The 20,999-nt window shown below is 37.8% G+C and overlaps 1 protein-coding gene across 2 annotated transcripts in view; it reads left to right on the top strand.

Moving 5' to 3' along the window:
- The window catches only part of LOC128653351 (complement component receptor 1-like protein), an 87,541-nt gene that overhangs the window by 53,234 nt on the left and 13,308 nt on the right, over positions 1-20,999 (top strand). For both annotated transcript variants that reach the window (XM_053706578.1, XM_053706577.1), the window contains exon 4: positions 6,035-6,244. In XM_053706578.1, coding sequence (XP_053562553.1) covers positions 6,035-6,244 — 210 coding nt within the window. The remainder of the gene's footprint in view (positions 1-6,034; positions 6,245-20,999) is intronic.

The raw sequence follows: 20,999 nt of genomic DNA, 5'->3' as shown, positions 1-20,999 counted from the left end.
TCTATTGTTTGTTCACATTTTTGAATTCTTTCTTTGTTTCTTTGATCTAGTTCTTTAAAAGTAGTATCTCCTTTGTGTGTTTCTAAAACTTTTTTCATATCCCTTATTTCAGCTGAAAGTTTCTCCACTTTGAAGTTCCTATATCTAATGGCTATATTCATTAGAGTATATGAAGCTTCTTCTAGAGCGGTGTCCCACTCAGTGAGATACTCTACATCTTCTGGTTCAAAAATTGAAGATTTATATAATTTAAAGCCTTTTGGTACTACTTTATATTTGATGTATCTTTCTAAGTTGACACTATCGTGCCAATGAATAAGTAGTTTTTTGCTTAGTTTTTCTATTTTGTCAAATACTTCTCTGGGATTCATATTTTGTTCTACCACAATCTTACTATCTTCATCTAGATTTATGGAACTTTTTTTACTTTAGTTTGTGGATCAAAATAGTTCCCATATTCAAATATGTTTGTTTCCATTTTTGTTTTTCTTTAATCCCCAAATATGTGGATTAGAAAAAAATCATGTATAAGTTAAGCTGCTATTTAGGGTATATCACCAAAATGGTGATGGAAAATGTTATTGAATCAAGATAAAGCATCAGCGCTAAAACTAAAACATTAATATTAGTATTGGTAGGAACTAGACAATACTGAATCCTATACACTGTATCCAAACTTGAATGTGTAGGGGAATCAATGAAAAGTATCCTAAAGACAATGGCCTCTAGTTATGAAGCCGTCTACTTACCTGCATTCACCGGCCCAATAAGCTCGCCTGAACTGGCCTACCATCGCTGCTGCAGACCTGAATACGTTCGCCAAAGTTATCAAGAAAGCTGTCAAGAAGCTGCGCACCAAGTACGGAGCGATGAGCAGCGGACTGTTGTTAACTGACAGTCATCGATCTCGCTGCTCATCGGCTTCTTCGCAGCTTTCTTGCTAGCCTGTCACTAAGCACCCACACTAACTATACTGTTTTACCCCCTAAACTGCCGCTCCCGGAGCCCCCCGCACCTAAATAAAGTTATTAACCCCTAAACCGCCGCTCCTGGACCCCGCCGCAACTATAATAAATATATTAACCCCTAAACCGACGCTCCCGCACCTCGCCGCCACCTACATTATACCTATTAACCCCTAATCTGCCACCCCCTATACCGCCGCCACCTATATTCAAGTTATTAACCTGTATCCTGCGGATCCTGGACCCTGCCGCATCTAAATAAATTGTTTAACCCCTAAACCGCCGCACCCGGAGTCCACCGCCACCTATATTAATGTTATTAACCACTATCCTGCCCCCCACTTCACCACCGCCACCTACATTAAACTCATTAACCCCTAAACCGCCGCTTCCGGACCCCGCCACAACTAAATTAAATGTTTAACCCCTAAACCGCCGCTCCCGGACCCCGTCGCCACCTATATTAAAGTTATTAACCCCTATCCTGACCCCCTATACTGCCGCCACCTATATTAAACTTATTAACCCCTAAACCTAAGGCTAACACTAACCCTAACCCCCCTAACTTAAATAATATTTTAATAAATCTAAAGACATATTACTCGTATTAACTAAATTAATCCTATTTAAAACTAAATTCTTACCTGTAAAATAAACCCTAAGATAGCTACAATAAAACTATTAATTATATTGTAGCTATTTTAGGATTTATTTTTATTTTACAGGCAACTTTGTATTTATTTTAACTAGGTAAAATAGTTATTAAATAGTTAGTAACTATTTAATAACTACTTAGTTAAAATACTTACAAAATTACCTGTAAAATAAATCCTAACCTAAGTTACAATTAAACCTAACACTACACTATCATTAAATTAATTAAATAAATTAACTACAATTACCTAACATTAAATTAAATTAAATAAACTAAACTATAGTACCAAAAAAAAAAAATACATTACAGAAAATAAAAAAGAATTACAAGAAGTTTAAACTAATTACACCTAATCTAAGCCCCCTAATAAAATAATAAACCCCCCAAAATAAAAAAATGCCCTACCCTATTCTAAAAGACAAAGTAACCAGCTCTTTTACCAGCCCTTAAAAGGGTTTTTTGCGGGGCATTGCCCCAAAGTAATCAGCTCTTTTACCTGTAAAAAAAAGTACACCCCCCCAACATTAAAACCCACCACCCACATACCCCTACTCTAACCCATCCATACCCCCTTTAAAAAAACCTAACACTAACTCCCTGAAGATCACCCTACCTTGAGCTGTCTACACCCAGCCGTGCCGAATTCTTCATCCAAGTGATGCAGAGAGGTCCTCCATCCATCAGAAGTCTTCATACAGGCGGCGTCCTCAATCTTCATCCATCCAGAGCAAAGCCATCTTCCAAGGAGCCGACGCGGAGCCATCCTCTTCAACCGACGACTGAACGACGAATGAAGGTTCCTTTAAGGGACGTCATCCAAGATGGCATCCCTCGAATTCCGATTGGCTGATTGAATCAGCCAATCAGATTTTTCCTACCTTAATTCCGATTGGCTGACGTCCCTTAAAGGAACCTTCAGTCGTCGTTCAGTTGTCGGTTGAAGAGGATGGCTCCGCGTCGGCTCCTTGGAAGATGGCTCCGCTCCGCTCCGGATGGATGAAGATTGAAGACGCCGCCTGGATGAAGACTTCTGATGGATGGAGGACCTTCTCTGCGCCACTTGGATGAAGAATTCGGCCCGGCTGGGTGAAGACGGCTCAAGGTAGGGTGATCTTCAGGGGGTTAGTGTTAGGTTTTTTTAAGGGGGGTTTGGGTGGGTTAGAGTAGGGGTATGTGGGTGGTGGGTTTTAATGTTGGGGGGGTTGTATTTTTTTTTTACAGGAAAAAGAGCTGATTACTTTTGGGCAATGCCCCGCAAAAAGCCCTTTTAAGGGCTGGTAAAAGAGCTGGTTACTTTGTAATTTAGAATAGGGTAGGACATTTTTTTTATTTTGGGGGGTTTATTATTTTATTAGGGGGCTTAGATTAGGTGTAATTAGTTTAAACTTCTTGTAATTCTTTTTTATTTTCTGTAATGTATTTTTTTTTTGGTACTATAGTTTAGTTTATTTAATTTAATGTTAGGTAATTGTAGTTAATTTATTTAATTAATTTAATGATAGTGTAGTGTTAGGTTTAATTGTAACTTAGGTTAGGATTTATTTTACAGGTAATTTTGTAAGTATTTTAGCTAGGTAGTTATTAAATAGTTGATAACTTTTTAATAACTATTCTACCTAGTTAAAATAAATACAAAGTTGCCTGTAAAATAAAAATAAATCCTAAAATAGCTACAATATAATTGATAGTTATATTGTATCTATCTTAGGGTTTATTTTACAGGTAAGTATTTAGTTTTAAATAGGATTAATTTAGTTAATACGAGTAATATGTATTTAGATTTATTAAAATAATTTTTAAGTTAGGGGGGGTTAGGGTTAGCCTTAGGTTTAGGGGTAAATAATTTTAATATAGGTGGCGGCAGTATAGAGGGGTCAGGATAGGGGTTAATAACTTTAATATAGGTGGGGACGGGGTCCAGGAGCGGCGGTTTAGGGGTTAAACAATTTATTTAGTTGCGGCGGGGTCCGGAATCCACAGGATAGGGGTTAATATGTATAATGTAGGTGGCGGCGGTATAGGGGACGGCAGATTAGGGTTTAATATGTATAATGTAGGTGGCGGCGGGGTCCGGGAGCGGCGGTTTAGGGGTTAACATGTTTATTATAATTGCGGCGGGGTCCAGGAGCGGCGGTTTTAGAGGTTAATAAGTTTATTTAGTTGCGGCGGTGTAGGGGGGGGGGGCAGATTAGGGGTGTTTAGACTCGGGGTACATGTTAGGGTGTTAGGTGTAAACATTCCCATAGCAATCAATGGGATATCGGGCAGCAGCGAACATGAGCTTTCGCTATGGTCAGACTCCCATTGATTCCTATGGGATCCGCCACCTCCAGGGTGGCGGATTTAAAAACAGGTACGCTGGGCCGGAATAGTGGCGAGCGTACCTGGTAGTAGTTTGATAACTACCAAAAGTAGTCAGATTGTGCTGAACTTGCATACAGAACATCTGTAGTGACGTAACCATCGATCTGTGTCGGACTGAGTCCGGCGGATCGTAGGTTACGTCACTATATTCTACTTTTGCCGGTCTGTAGGGCTTGATAACTAAGACGAATCAGCCTTGCCACAAATACGCTGCAGAATTCCAGCGTATTTGCGGTTGACGGCTTGATAACTAGAGGCCAATAAGTCAGTATGTGTTGCCAAAATTAAATGAATGTGTGATACAATCCATGTCTGTATCTTTTAACAGAACTTGCGTGCTGCCTGCGTGTTGACACAGTGTACCCCGTCACTGTTTTAAATAGGTGAAAAAAGAGAAAAATCAATACTGGTGTGGAGGCGCACAGCTGTAGCAATTGGTTATAACAAAGGTTTAAAGAGAATAGGGTGAATTTTGCTTTTTGTATATAAACAAGGAGAGATGGTAGTTCAAAGATATTCTTATACAGGTAGTTTTGTCCTTTAATTTTCAACAACTTTGTGTTTAAGGTAAGTATATCCGGCTTACTAACTAGTACCTCAATCGTATGAGGTAAGGTGTCAGCTTTTGGGTAGTAAAGATGATCCCTTGGCTCTTGTAAAGGAATGTCTTAGTCCGTTGACAATCCTCTCATTCCTTTAAGAATGAGAGGGTTGATAAGAGCTGTTCTGGGAATTTATTTTGTTTATTGCTTTTGAGGCTCTGCAGCTCAAATTTTCACCATTAATTAAATCTATGTAAACCTAAGCCAGAACATGAGGAGGGATCTACAGTTAGATTCCCCTGTATTGCGGTTTATACACAAAGCTGAAGATAGATCCAAACAAGACAGATTTCAATCAAGCATGAATTTCATCTTCTTCCTCTTTCCAAGGATAATTAATCTCTGAACTAAGCTAGTCTCACAATGTAACTGTAAGAACAACACTACAAAAATTAGGAACAATATTGCAGAGTTGCCACCTTTCAACATCTCACATGGAAAGAATGAACCAGCTATCAATCTTTCTTCATTATACCAGACCTTTATTAATGTTGTAGATTAGTCCAAAAAACAAAGATACAGGACAATGTTTGAAGCCATAGAAAGGCCTTTTTATGGCTTGAAACTTTGTTTTGTATGTTTTGTACCTTTGTTTTTAGACCCATTTACAATATTAAATAACTTCCAGAATTACGAAGAAAAATTGGAGATTGGTGCATTCTTTTCAAGTGAACTAAGCTAGTTGCACGAGTTCTGCTTTATTTAATATGTGCCATTTACCTGCTCTTTCCCTCCTATATAATGAATATCATATTATTATCATTTGGTGCTGGCAGCAAATTGAGCTATCACTATTGGGGGACGATTTATCATGTGTCTGGCAGACATGATCCGCTGCAGTGGATCATGTCCGCCAGATATCGATAAATGCGGACAGCATACGCTGTCCGCATTTATCATTGCACAAGCATTCCTTGTGAAATGCTTGTGCAATGCCGCCCCCTGCAGATTTGTGGCCAATCCACCGCTAGCAGGGGGTGTCAATCAACCCGATCGTATGCGATTGTGTGGATTGCCATCCGCTGCCTCAGAGGTAGCAGATGAGTTAAGGAGCAGCGGTCTTAAGACTGCTGCTTCTTAACTCCTGTTTCCAGCGAGCCGGAAACAGCTGCATATAGTAGCATTTGGGCCTTAATAAATCGGCCCCTTGATGTTTATCTTGTATTTTGTGTAGTGTTTCATTTTTGTTCTCCCTGATTAAAGGCAGGATTAATTCTTAGATTTTAAAGGTGTTAAAATTGAAGGGTTTAGGGTAACAATTACACAAATAGTGTCATACCCCAGTCTAGCTCTAACTGATCCTTCTAGTGGGATTATATTATAATGATATGGTTTGCTTTAATCTAAATAATAAAAAAATGTGGATGCCATGTTATTTATTAATGTCGCATAGGTATACTTACATTAGTATATAATATTAATTTGAGCTTTTCACATTGTTTTATTAGGGTTTGACTGCCCTTATCCAGCTATTGAGAATGGTCACATTGTTCTTAAGAATTATGAAGATTATTCTCCTGAACGTCGTGGCCATGGCTTTGACTGGAAGGACGTTGTCCGATTACGGTGTGATTCTGGCTATGTAATGAAAGGGGATGAAAACTGTTATTGTGTTATCGGCTGGAAATGGTCTCCAGACCTGCCAAAGTGTGTTCCTGGTGAGTATATTATTGCAATATCAACTGTTTTTCTTGGTAGGAGCTATACTTTAGCCTATACTATATAGTTCAAGTTGACAAATCACTTATTGTAAATGTGGCCTAGTCATATATAAGTTAGCTATTCACTAAAAAAAAAGAGATATGTTCTTACACCAGTCCAAAATAATATGTTATCACAGATCATTCCTCTGAGTTCTCATAGTCTGTATTGTACACTTTGTATACTATAAAGTATCTTTTTAATTACTGTTCATCTGGTTTACATACAAGTATCAATGCACCTAATTATTGTTTGTTGTGATAACTGTTCAGGTTACAGCAACTTGTTTATCATACCTCTTTATTCACAGAACTCAGTCCACTGTGGGTATTTAGCATAATAACAAACTTTCATATCATCCGTATTTCATATTATCCATGTCCCCTTCTTATAAACTGTATATTATATTGTATCAGCGTATCATAGGATAAACCTGTGACTCACTGTATATTCCACTACTGAGTTCTAAAGGTGTGCTGTATTTCTCCGCTCCGGCCCTACTATGCGGGTAAGCGCTCCACTTCTTTACCGAACACCAACACCAAAGCGTGACAGGTCACAAGGGCTCTACCTCCACACAGTTACCTGCACATGGTTCTGTCTCCAATGGCTCAACTCCACTCGAAATGTAAAAATATATATATATATATATATATATATATATTTTATAAGAATGCTGGAGATAGATCATCCAAAGCATACGTTCAGAAGTTAAAACAAAAAATGCTTTATTTCTTCATTTAAAACCAACAGGTGAACCACTACACGCTATAGCAAAAACAATCTGACGCATTTCCTTCCCAAACATGACATTTCGTCAGGGATAACTCAGCTATTACACTTCCATCTTAAATACACATATCCTTTTAACCCCTTCATTGCATAAATATTTCTCATATCTTCACGATTAATAGCAAATAATTTGAAAGCAAAGAAAGATGGTTTAAAATCTAACAATATTACAATTTCTCTTACACTAAAAGGAATATTTACAGATTGAGTGCCTTATTTAAACATATTAATCTTATTTTATTTAATTCAATGTTAACTATTCTCTAGTCAATAGACATTTATCATGATACACTGGTTGATGTCTTACAAAAAGATTGTTCAACAATTAATAATCAAATTTAATCTAATCTAATTCTTGACTTCATAGTAAAAAATATATATATATGATAAACTTAATACCATTACAGCGTACTTCCAATTATTTGTATTCATGTTTTATTTGTTTTGTTTCTTTTTTTTATTCTAGTTCTAAATCATTTATACATTCTACATACCTGTGAATAGTTACAAATATCAGATATTTATTTCATACCTTGGGGACTCCCTGTTTATAGGGTATAAATCTGATATACTTCCTTCTTATCTAATGCCAGAATTCTATCTCTTGTGATTAGCTTTTGTACTTGATCAATGCCCTGAAATTCAAAGAGAGAGCATATGTGTATGTGTAGCAAAATGATGTGCCACAGGAGTTTATGGTATCTCTATTTCTAACGACATTAAAGGGACAGTCTAGTCAAAATTAAACTTTCGTGATTCAGATAGGGCATGCAATTTTAAACAACTTTCCAATTTACTTCTATTATCTAATTTGCTCAATTCTTTAGATATCCTTTGTTGAAGAAATAGCAATGCACATGTGTGAGTCAATCACACAAGGCCTTTATGTGCAGCAACCAATCAGCAGCTACTGAGCATATCTAGATATGCTTTTCAGCAAGTGATATCAAGAGAATGAAGCAAATTAGATAATAGAAGTAAATTAGAAAGTTGTTTAAAATGACATGCTCTTTCTAAATCACGAAAGAAAAAAATTGGGTTTCATGTCCCTTTAAGTGTTCCCTTACCCTATCTTTCAGGAGCCGAGTCGTTCTACCTGTATACTGAAAATGGCACAATTTACCCGTTATCAGGAACACCACAAACCTGGAATTGCAATCAATATGATGTTTTATCATGTACTCTTTGCCCGTTACAGTAGATGTGAATTTCTCTCCTCCCTTATATCATACATTTTTTTAAGCAAATCAAGCAGTTTAAATAGATTATATATATATATATATATACAGTATATATATATATATATATATATATATATATATATATATATATATATATATATTTCAAAAGGCAGGCATTCTCACATAATAGTTAACCAATAACCACCAGGGTGTCCAGCTTAAACAGTAGTATCCAAAAATCCCTAAAGTAGGCAAAAATGGGAAGCGGAACTCACTGGATTTGTGAATTCAAAGGAAAACCTTTTATTTCTCAAACACTCCTATGACATTTTCCCCTTCCTCAGACAGTGCCTAGTGAGCAAACAATGTGTCATATATAACCCAAACAATCAAATTAATTAATCAATAGGCAAAAAAAATAAAATAGCATACCCCAACTTCCGTGTGTAAGCTACAAAAGATTGAACCAAACACTTCAGGTATGACTTTACACGTGACTTCACAGCGTGTCATCACCATGGGGATGTTAGAAACAAACATTTGTGTCAAAACAATTTAATAATGATCATAAATCTCATCCTCCATGATGGTTATAGTGAATAAGTAAGTGTGTAGAAATGATTAAATCTTATCCTGAGGTGCTGGTTAAATTTCATAGATAAATCCTTAAAGTGAATGTAAATTTGATGCTTAAGTGCCCGGTTTGTAAAAATTCGATATAAAAAAAAAACCTTACCTTTTAATCCAGCTTCCTCCGGTCATTGCAAGCCATTTGTGATGTCAGAAATGATGGATAGGTCATCCTCCAATCACTGCTTCCCCCCCAGGGGGAATCAATGTCTTATTCAATGCCGTGATTGGAGGAAGCTGGATTCCTCATTTTAGACCCAGGAAGAGGCTTTGCAATGGGTGGAGGAAGCTGGAGCTACTGTGAAGTTTGAAAGGTAAGAATTTTTTCACAACAGGAGTGAAATATAAATTTTGATGAATTAAAGTGCCCCTGTTTTTAATCGAATTTTAAAAAAACGGGCACTTTAGCATCAAAATTTACATTCACTTTAAGACAGTGTATATCCAAAAATATAACTAAGTGCCAAAAAGTAAAACATCATAATAATGCAGTTGAAACGTAATATTAAGCGTGATTTTGTACTAAATATCAGAACAAGATCTGAATAAATAAGGAGCTATGCTATCTGCTGTGCAGTTCTAAACTACTGGGGCAATAACTCCTTAAAGTAGTATTGCCAGCTCTAAACTTGCTTGATGAATCAGTTATATCTCAAATGGGAGTAATGTAGTACAGTTATGAATCTGTCTCCTCCATTTGTGGATCACTGTGACTTTCATAGTCAGTCTAAATAATGGATTCTTTCAGCTCAAGTTAAACACATAGGTAATGCAGATAACAGTTTAAATAAACTTTGTAAAGCAATAATATGCCTGCAACAAATTGTGTTTATATAAAAGCAATAGTATGTCACCTTAACCAGTTTTAATTGTATGTAGATAATAAGGAATGTCTTCACCTCTAGTGACTCATAAGACTTGTTCATCTTGTCTGACATTAGATCAACACAGGACAGTTAGTAATGTGATTAGGCAAATTTTGGGATATCAGAAACCCCTTCATATATGCCAAATACTGGCCAAAAGTATATGGTCATAAGGAATAATAGTAATTTCTAAATAGGGAAGTTGCAGTGTCAAGTCACCGAGAGAAATCAGAGACAATGGCATTGCAACAAGCAGATACAATCTGTCTAAGAAGACAGAGGGACCCCTGCTCTTGGGTTTTGCATCTTAGTTTTATAGGGGTATTCATAAAAAAATAGTGCCATTCTAGCATCACATTCAAGCTATTAGGAATCCGAGTGTCCAATCTGTGGATCCATCTAGATTCCAGTTTGATCGATTTTTTGTTCCTGTCCCCACCTCATTTCAAAGGTGGTACGTGGTCAATTATCATTGTTTTCAGTTGTGACACAGTGTGTCCTTTTTCCACAAAATGTCTTGCGACAGGTTGGTTAGAAGATCCCTTCTCTATAGCAGCTCTTATGGTGGTGCGATGGTTGGCCATTCTTATCCTCAGGGTGTCAATTGTTTTCCCCACGTAAAAAGTCCACACACACACATATAATTATATAAATCATGTGCGTAGTGGTGCAAATGACATAGGGGGGTAGTTATCAAGCCGTCAACCTCAAATACGCTGGAATTCCGCAGCGTATTTGTGGCGAGGCTGATTCGCCTTAGTTATCAAAGGCTAGAGACCGGCAAAAGTAGAATTTAGTGACGTAAGCTTCGATCCGCCGGACTCAGTCCGACACAGATAGATTCTTACGTCACTCCAGATGTTCCGCACACAAGTGCGGCACAATCTGACTACTTTTGCTAGTTATCAAAAAACTAGCAGGTACGCTCGGCACTTTTCCGGCCCAGCACACCTGGTTTTCAATCCGGCGCCCTGGAGGCGGCGGATCCCATAGAAATCAATGGGAGTCTGACCATAGCGAAAGTACAAGTTCGCTGCTGCCAGATATCCCATTGATTTCTATGGGAGCTGTCTACACCTAACACCCTAACATGTACCCCGAGTCTAAACACCACTAATCTGTCCCCCCTACCCCGCCGCAACTAAATAAAGTTATTACCCCCTAAACCGCCGCTCCCGGAGCCCACCGCAAGCTACTCTATACATATTAACCCCTAAACCGCCGCTCCCTGACCCCGCCGCAACTATAATATATGTATTAAACCCTAAACCGCCACTCCCAGACCCCGCCGCAACTATAATATATGTATTAACCCCTAAACCGCCGCTCCCAGACCCCGCCGCCACCTACATGATACCTATTAACCCCTATCCTGCCCCCCCTATACCGCCGCCCTCTATAATAAAGTTATCAACCCCTATCCTGCTGATCCCACACCTCGCCGCAACTAAATAAATAGTTTAACCCCTAAACCGCCGCTCCAGGACCCCGCCGCAACCTATATTAAACTTATTAACCCCTAATCTGCCCCCCTTCACCTATAATACATTTATTAACCCCTATCCTGCCCCCCCTACACCGCCGCCACTTTAATAAAATTATTAACCCCTAAACCTAAGTCTAACACTAACCCTAAAACCCCCCTAACTTAAATATTAATTAAATAAATCTAAATAATATTTCTATTTTTAACTAAATTAAGCCTATTTAAAACTAAATACTTACCTTTAAAATAAACCCTAATATAGCTACAATATAAATAATAATTATATTGTAGCTATCTTAGGCCTAGATTTAGAGTTTGGCGGTAGCCGTGAAAACCAGCGTTAGAGGCTCCTAACGCTGGTTTTAGGCTACCGCCGGTTTTTGGAGTCAGTCAGGAAAGGGTCTAACACTCACTTTTCAGCCGGGACTTTTCCATACCGCAGATCCCCTTACATCAATTGCGTATCCTATCTTTTCAATGGGATCTTCCTAACACCGGTATTTAGAGTCGTGTCTGAAGTGAGCGTTAGAAATCTAACGACAAAACTCCAGCCGCAGGAAAAAAGTCAGTAGTTAAGAGCTTTCTGGGCTAACGCCGGTTCATAAAGCTCTTAATTACTGTGCTCTAAAGTACACTAACAACCATAAACTACCTATGAACCCCTAAACCGAGGTCCCCCCACATCGCCGCCACTCGATTACATTTTTTTAACCCCTAATCTGCCGACCGCCACCTACGTTATCCTTATGTACCCCTAATCTGCTGCCCCTAACCCCGCCGACCCATATATTATATTTATTAACCCCTAACCTGCCCCCCTCAACGTCGCCGCCAGCTACCTACACTTATTAACCCCTAATCTGCCATCCGCACGCCTCCGCCAGCTACATTATAGCTATGTACCCCAAATCTGCTGCCCCTAACACCGCCGACCCCTATATTATCTTTATTAACCCCTAACCTGCCCCCCTCAACGTCGCCTCCACCTGCCTACACTTATTAACCCCTAATCTGCCGAGCGAATCTCACTGCTACTATAATAAAGTTATTAACCCCTAATCCGCCTCACTCCCACCTCAATAACCCTATAATAAATTGTATTAACCTTTATCTGCCCTCCCTAACATCGCCGACACCTAACTTCAATTATTAACCCCTAATCTGCCGACCGAATCTCGCCGCTATTCTAATAAATGGATTAACCCCTAAAGCTAAGTCTAACCCTAACACTAACACCCCCCTAAGTTAAATATAATTTAAATCTAACGAAATAAATTAACTCTTATTAAATAAATTATTCCTATTTAAAGCTAAATACTTACCTGTAAAATAAATCCTAATATAGCTACAATATAAATTATAATTATATTATAGCTATTTTAGGATTAATATTTATTTTACAGGCAACTTTGTAATTATTTTAACCAGGTACAATAGCTATTAAATAGTTAAGAACTATTTAATAGCTAAAATAGTTAAAATAATTACAAAATTACCTGTAAAATAAATCCTAACCTAAGTTACAATTAAACCTAACACTACACTATCAATAAATTAATTAAATAAAATACCTACAATTACCTACAATTAAACCTAACACTACACTATCAATAAATTAATTAAATACAATATCTACAAATAAATACAATGAAATAAACTAACTAAAGTACAAAAAATAAAAAAGAACTAAGTTACAAAAAATAAAAAAATATTTACAAACATCAGAAAAATATTACAACAATTTTAAACTAATTACACCTACTCTAAGCCCCCTAATAAAATAACAAAGACCCCCAAAATAAAAAAATGCCCTACCCTATTCTAAATTACTAAAGTTCAAAGCTCTTTTACCTTACCAGCCCTGAACAGGGCCCTTTGTGGGGCATGCCCCAAAGAATTCAGCTCTTTTGCCTGTAAAAAAAAACATACAATACCCCCCCCCAACATTACAACCCACCACCCACATACCCCTAATCTAACCCAAACCCCCCTTAAATAAACCTAACACTAAGCCCCTGAAGATCTTCCTACCTTGTCTTCACCATGCCAGGTATGACCGATCATTCCAGGCTCCGAAATCTTCATCTAAGCCCAAGCGGGGGCTAGACATCCATCATCCGACGGCTGAAGAAGTCCAGAAGAGGCTCCAAAGTCTTCATCCTATCCGGGAAGAAGAGTAGATCCGGACCGGCAACCATCTTCTTCCAAGCGACATCTTCTATCTTTATCTGATGAGGACCGGCTCCATCTTGAAGACATCCACCGCGGACCCATCTTCTTCCGACGACGACTTCCCGATGAATGACGGTTCCTTTAAGGGACATCATCCAAGATGGCGTCCCTCGAATTCCGATTGGCTGATAGGATTCTATCAGCCAATCGGAATAAAGGTAGGAATATTCTGATTGGCTGATGGAATCAGCCAATCAGAATCAAGTTCAATCCGATTGGCTGATCGGATCAGCCAATCGGATTGAACTTGATTCTGTTTGGCTGATTCCATCAGCCAATCAGAATATTCCTACCTTAATTCCGATTGGCTGATAGAATCCTATCAGCCAATCGGAATTCGAGGGACGCCATCTTGGATGACGTCATTTAAAGGAACCATCATTCGTCGTCTAGTCGTCGGTTGAAGAGGATGTTCCGCGTTGGCTTGGAAGAAGATGGTTCCGCTCCGCTCCAGAAGAAAGAAGATTGAAGATGCGGCTTGATAGAAGACTTCATCCAGATGATGGACTTCCGACTTCAGCCGGGAATGGATTTCTTCAGTCGCCACTTGGATCCAGACTTCAGCCCGAGGATGGACGTCACTCTTCAGCCCCCCGCTTGGGCTTAGATCAACGCTTCCGAGGCTTGGATCAAGACTTCCGAGGACGGATCGGTGAACCTGGCAGGGTGAAGATAAGGTAGGAAGATCTTCAGGGGCTTAGTGTTAGGTTTATTTAAGGGGGGTTTGGGTTAGATTAGGGGTATGTGGGTGGTGGGTTGTAATGTTGGGGGGGGTATTGTATGTTTTTTTTACAGGCAAAAGAGCTGAATTCTTTGGGGCATGCCCCGCAAAGGGCATGTTCAGGGCTGGTAAGGTAAAAGAGCTTTGAACTTTTGTAATTTAGAATAGGGTAGGGCAATTTTTTATTTTGGGGGGCTTTGTTATTTTATTAGGGGGCTTAGAGTAGGTGTAATTAGTTTAAAATTGTTGTAATATTTTTCTAATGTTTGTAAATATTTTTTTATTTTTTGTAACTTAGTTCTTTTTTATTTTTTGTACTTTAGTTAGTTTATTTCATTGTATTTATTTGTAGATATTGTATTTAAATAATTTATTGATAGTGTTAGGTTTAATTGTAGGTAATTGTAGGTATTTTATTTAATTAATTTATTGATAGTGTAGTGTTAGGTTTAATTGTAACTTAGGTTAGGATTTATTTTACAGGTAATTTGTAATTATTTTAACTATTTTAGCTATTAAATAGTTCTTAACTATTTAATAGCTATTGTACCTGGTTAAAATAAATACAAAGTTACCTGTAAAATAAATATAAATCCTAAAATAGCTATAATATAATTATAATTTATATTGTAGCTATATTAGGATTTATTTTACAGGTAAGTATTTAGCTTTAAATAGGAATAATTTATTTAATAAGAGTTAATTTATTTTGTTAGATTTAAATTATATTTAACTTAGGGGGGTGTTAGTGTTAGGGTTAGACTTAGCTTTGGGGTTAATACATTTATTAGAATAGCGGTGAGCTCCAATCGGCAGATTAGGGATTAATTTTTGAAGTTAGGTGTCGGCGATGTTAGGGAGGGCAGATTAGGGGTTAATACTATTTATTATAGGGTTAGTGAGGCGGATTAGGGGTTAATAACTTTATTATAATAGCGGTGCGGTCGGCAGATTAGGGGTTAATAAGTGTAGGCAGGTGGAGGCGACGTTGTGGGGGGCAGATTAGGGGTTAATAAATATAATATAGGGGTCGGCGGTGTTAGGGGCAGCAGATTAGGGGTACATAGGGATAATGTAAGTAGCGGCGGTTTACGGAGCGGCAGATTAGGGGTTAATAATAATATGCAGGGGTCAGCGATAGCGGGGGCGGCAGATTAGGGGTTAATAAGTGTAAGGTTAGGGGTGTTTAGACTCGGGGTACATGTTAGAGTGTTAGGTGCAGACGTAGGAAGTGTTTCCCCATAGCAAACAATGGGGCTGCGTTAGGAGCTGAACGCGGCTTTTTTGCAGGTGTTAGGTTTTTTTTCAGCTCAAACAGCCCCATTGTTTCCTATGGGGGAATCGTGCACGAGCACGTTTTTTAAGATGGCCGCTTGCGTAAGCAACTCTGGTATCGAGAGTTGAAGTTGCGTTAAATATGCCCTACGCTCCTTTTTTGGAGCCTAACGCAGCCATTCTGTGGACTCTCAATACCAGAGTTATTTAAAAGGTGCGGCCAGAAAAAAGCCAGCGTTAGCTTTTCGGGTCGTTACCGACAAAACTCTAAATCTAGCCGTTAGGATTTATATTTATTTTACAGGCAAATTTCAATTTATTTTAACTAGGTACAATAGCTATTAAATAGTTATTAACTATTTAATAGCTACCTAACTAAAATAAAGAGAAATTTACCTGTAAAATAAAAACTAACCTAAGTTACAATTACACCTAACACTACACTATACTTTAATAAATTATTCCTATTAAACTAAATACTTACCTGTAAAATAAACCCTTTGTAGCTATTTTAGGATTTATATTTATTTTACAGGCAACTTTGTATTTATTTTAGCTAGTTAGAATAGTTATTAAATAGTTATTAACTATTTAATAACTACCTAGCTAAAAGAAATACAAAATTACCTGTAAAATAAATCCTAACCTAAGTTACAATTAAAACTAACACTAGACTATCATTAAATAAATTAAATAAATTAACTACAAATAACTACAATTAAATACAATTACATAAACTAACTAAAGTACAAAAAATAAAAAAAGCTAAGTTACAAAAAATAAAAAAAATAAGTTACAAACATTAAAAAAAATTACAACAATTTTAAACTAATTACACCTAATCTAAGCCCCCTAATAAAATAACAAAGCCCCCCAAAATAAAAAAATGCCCTACCCTATTCTAAATTAAAAAAGTTCAAAGCTCTTTTACCTTACCAGCCCTTAAAAGGGCCTTTTGCGGGGCATGCCCCAAAGAAAACTGCTCTTTTGCCTGTAAAAGAAAAATACAAACCCCCCCAACATTAAAACCCACCACCCACATACCCCTAATCTAACCCAAACCCCCCTTAAATAAACCTAACACTACCCCCCTGAAGATCATCCTACCTTGAGTTGTCTTCAGCCAGCCGACCCACCGATGGAACCGAAGAGGAGATCCGGAGCGGCAGAAGTGATCCTCCAAGGGGCGCTGAAGAAGTCTTCCATCCGATGAAGTGATCCTCCAGGCGGCGCTGAAGAAGTCTTCCATCCGGGCGATGTCATCTTCCAAGCGGCGCTGAAGAAGTCTTCCAACCGGGCGATGTCATCTTCCAAGCGGGGTCTTCAATCTTCTTTCTTCAGCATCCATCTTCATCCTGCCGACACGGAACATCCTTCTTTCCCGACGGACTACCGACGAATGAAGGCTCCTTTAAGGGACATCATCTAAGATGGCGTCTCTTCAATTCCGATTGGCTGATAGGATTCTATCAGCCAATCGGAATTAAGGTAGGAAAAATCTGATTGGCTGATTGAATCAGCCAATCAGATTGAAGTTCAATCCGATTGGCTGATCCAATCAGCCAATCAGATCGAGCTCGCATTCTATTGGCTGTTCCGATCAGCCAATAGAATGCGAGCTCAATCTGATTGGCTGATTCAATCAGCCAATCAGATTTTTCCTACCTTAATTCCGATTGTAATTGTATTTAATTGTAGTTATTTGTAGTTAATTTATTTAATTTATTTAATGATAGTGTAGTGTTAGTTTTAATTGTAACTTAGGTTAGGATTTATTTTACAGGTAATTTTGTATTTCTTTTAGCTAGGTAGTTATTAAATAGTTAATAACTATTTAATAACTATTCTAACTAGCTAAAATAAATACAAAGTTGCCTGTAAAATAAATATAAATCCTAAAATAGCTACAAAGGGTTTATTTTACAGGTAAGTATTTAGTTTAATAGGAATAATTTATTAAAGTATAGTGTAGTGTTAGGTGTAATTGTAACTTAGGTTAGTTTTTATTTTACAGGTAAATTTCTCTTTATTTTAGCTAGGTAAGCTATTAAATAGTTAATAACTATTTAATAGCTATTGTACCTAGTTAAAATAAATTGAAAGTTACCTGTAAAATAAAAATAAATCCTAAAATAGCTACAAAATAATTATTATTTATATTGTAGCTATATTAGGGTTTATTTTAAAGGTAAGTATTTAGTTTTAAATAGGATTAATTTAGTTAATAATAGAAATATTATTTAGATTTATTTAATTAATATTTAAGTTAGGGGGGTGTTAGGGTTAGTGTTAGACTTAGGTTTAGGGGTTAATAATTTTATTACAGTGGCGGCGGTGTAGGGGGGGGGGCAGGATAGGGGTTAATAAATGTATTATAGGTGGCGACGGTGTAGGGGGGGCAGATTAGGGGTTAATAAGTTTAATATAGGTTGCGGCGGGGTCCGGGAGCGGCGGTTTAGGGGTTAAACTATTTATTTAGTTGCGGCGAGGTGCGGGATCAGCAGGATAGGGGTTAATAACTTTATTATAGAGGGCGACAGTATAGGGGGCAGGATAGGGGTTACTAGGTATAATGTAGGTTGCGGCGGTGTCCGGGAGCGGCGGTTTAGGGGTTAATACATTTATAAGAGTTGCGGTGGGGTCTAGGAGCGGCGGTTTAGGGGTTAATAACTTTATTTAGTTGCGGGGGGCTCCAGGGGCGCCGGTATAGGGGGTAGAACAGTGTAGTTAGTGTGGGTGCTTAGTGACAGGCTAGCAAAAAAGCTTTAAAAAAGCCGAAGAGCAGCGAGATCGGATGAGTGATAACTATCACAGTCCGCTGCTCATCGCCCCGTACTTGGTGCGCGGCTTTTTGACAGCTTTTTTGATAACTTAGGCAAAATGTTGCAGGTCCGCGGCGGCGAAGGTAGGCGAGCTTAGGTGGGCGTATTGAACCGGCGAAGGCAGGAAAAGTAGACACGTTGATAACTACCCCCATAGTGTTTGATCCAAAATGTTTTGTTTGTATGTGGGTGATGGAAGATTTTGCAAGGGATTAAGCTATTGTAAGTAGTGCAGGTTATACAACGATAAAATCCTGGTTTGTTTTGTGGTAGCCAAGTACTCTGTGTTCCAATGCAATACATGTCCGGTCGCATTAATTGGTCTTTCAAATTGATACCTCTGCAGAAGCCCATTAGAGGTGGATCAAAGGCACCAAAAGGTAGAGATGAGTCAGATTTTATAATGTTCCAGTGTTTACATATAATATAATTAACCAGTTTATCTGGATTGTAAAGTGGTAGTGAAGGTGAGTCGTTTGTTGAGTTACATTTTTAACTCCATAGCCCCTCTGTAGAAATCTTTGTTCCATTTCAGTTTTCTGTGTTTGTTTGTTTTCTTCAACGGTATTATTTCTAATTACCCTATCAAATTGTGCTTTATGTATTGCTCGTAGTAGGGCTGGTGGATGGCAGCTCTTGCCATGAAGAATGGGATTTCTATCTGTTGGTTTTCTAAACAATGTTGTCCCCAAGTTCTGATTGACTTTAAACATCCTAATATCAAGGAAATCAATTTGTTCTTTATTGAAATGAATGGTAAACTTTATAGGGATAGGTAAGTTGTTAAGTTCAGTATACCAATTCAATAGGGATGTTTCATCTCTATGCCAAATCAATAGGACATCATAGATGTAGCGAAAGTATGCTAGGATCTCCTTTGTATCCAGTAGACTAATGTTGTGCTCAAATTCTGCTACAAAAAGATTGACGTAACATGGTGCTACATTTGAGTCCATGACTGTCTCAGCTGTCTGCAAGTAGTAACAATTTTCAAATTTAAAATAATTCAAACTCAGCCATAGATGTAAAAGTTCACCAAGCACATCAGGTGGCAGCCCAACATATCTGTATCTAAATAATTGTGTCTGGATAGCCGCTAAACCCTCTTGGTGTGGTATACATGTGTACAAACTATTTATAACTAATGTGAAAAGAATTTCATTCTCAGTTATGTGTTGAAGATTATTCAGTTTAGAAATCACATGTCCTGTGTCACATATGTTCAATGGCATTTGTAAGACAAGTGGTTGTAAGATCGAATCTAAATACTGTGCAAAGGGCTGAAGTAGTGAGCCTTGAGCCGACACTATAGTCCAACCTAGTGGGTTAAGTGCATCCTTGTGGACTTTAGGCAATGTATAAAGAATTGGTACAATTGGAAAGTCCACAGACAAAAAGGATTTTAATTCTTTATTGATGTATTCAATTTCAAAGAATAGATGAATGCTGTGATCTATTTGTTCCCTGAAGATTTTGGTAGGGTTAATTTTTAGATTTTTGTAAGTTGAGCTGTCATTTAGTTGTCTGATGATCTCCTGTTTATATTGGGTGTAGTCCAGCACTACTAAGGCGCCCCCTTATCCGCTTCACGTATCACAATATCAGGGTTGTTCTCTCATTTTTCCAGTGCCTCTTCTTCCCGTTTTGTAAGATTATAAAATAATGGATCCCTAAACCTAAGTCTATCCCTAACCCTAACACCCCCTAACTTAAATATAATTTAAATACAGCTAAATACATTTACTACAATTAACTAAATAATTCATATTTAAAACTAAATACTTACCTATAAAATAAACCCTAAGCTAGCTACAATATACCTAATAGTTACATTGTATCTAGCTTAGGGTTTATTTTTATTTTACAGGCAACTTTGTATTTATTTTAACTAGGTACAATAGTTATTAAATAGTTATAAACTATTTAATAACTTCCTAGTTAAAATAAGTACAAATGTACCTGTAAAATAAATCCTAACCTAAATTACAATTACACCTAACACTACGCTATAATTAAACTAATTACCTAAACTACCTACAATTAATTACAATTAAATTAAATAAACTAAATTATGAAAAAAAACACTAAATTACAAAAAATAAAAAAAAAATTACAAGAATTTTAAACTAACGACAAATGAAGGTTCCTTTAAGGGACGTCATCCAAGATGGCGTCCCTCAAATTCCGATTGGCTGATAGGATTCTATCAGCCAATCGGAATAAAGGTAGGAAAAATCTGATTGGCTGATTGAATCAGCCAATCAGATTCAAGTTCAATCGGATTGGCTGATCCAATCAGCCAATCAGATTGAGCTCGCATTCTATTGGCTGATCGGAACAGCCAATAGAATGCGAGCTCAATCTGATTGGCTGATTGGATCAGCCAATCTGATTAAACTTGAATCTGATTGGCTGATTCAATCAGCCAATCAGATTTTTCCTACCTTAATTCCGATTGGCTGATAGAATCCTATCAGCCAATCGGAATTCGAGGGACGCCATCTTGGATGACGTCCCTTAAAGGAACCTTCATTCGTCGTTAGTCGTCGGTCTGGAAGGATGCTCCGCGCCGGAGGTCTTGAAGATGAAGCCGCGCCTCGTCGGATGGATGAAGATAGAAGATGCCGCTTGGATGAAGCCTTCTCCCAGTCTGGATGTCCTCTTCTGCCCGGATAGGATGAAGACTTCTGCTGGTCTGGATGTCCTC

The sequence above is a fragment of the Bombina bombina genome, chromosome 3 (genome assembly GCF_027579735.1).
Source record: "Bombina bombina isolate aBomBom1 chromosome 3, aBomBom1.pri, whole genome shotgun sequence".
NCBI lineage: Eukaryota > Metazoa > Chordata > Amphibia > Anura > Bombinatoridae > Bombina > Bombina bombina.
This window is presented reverse-complemented; position numbering and strand designations above follow the sequence as displayed.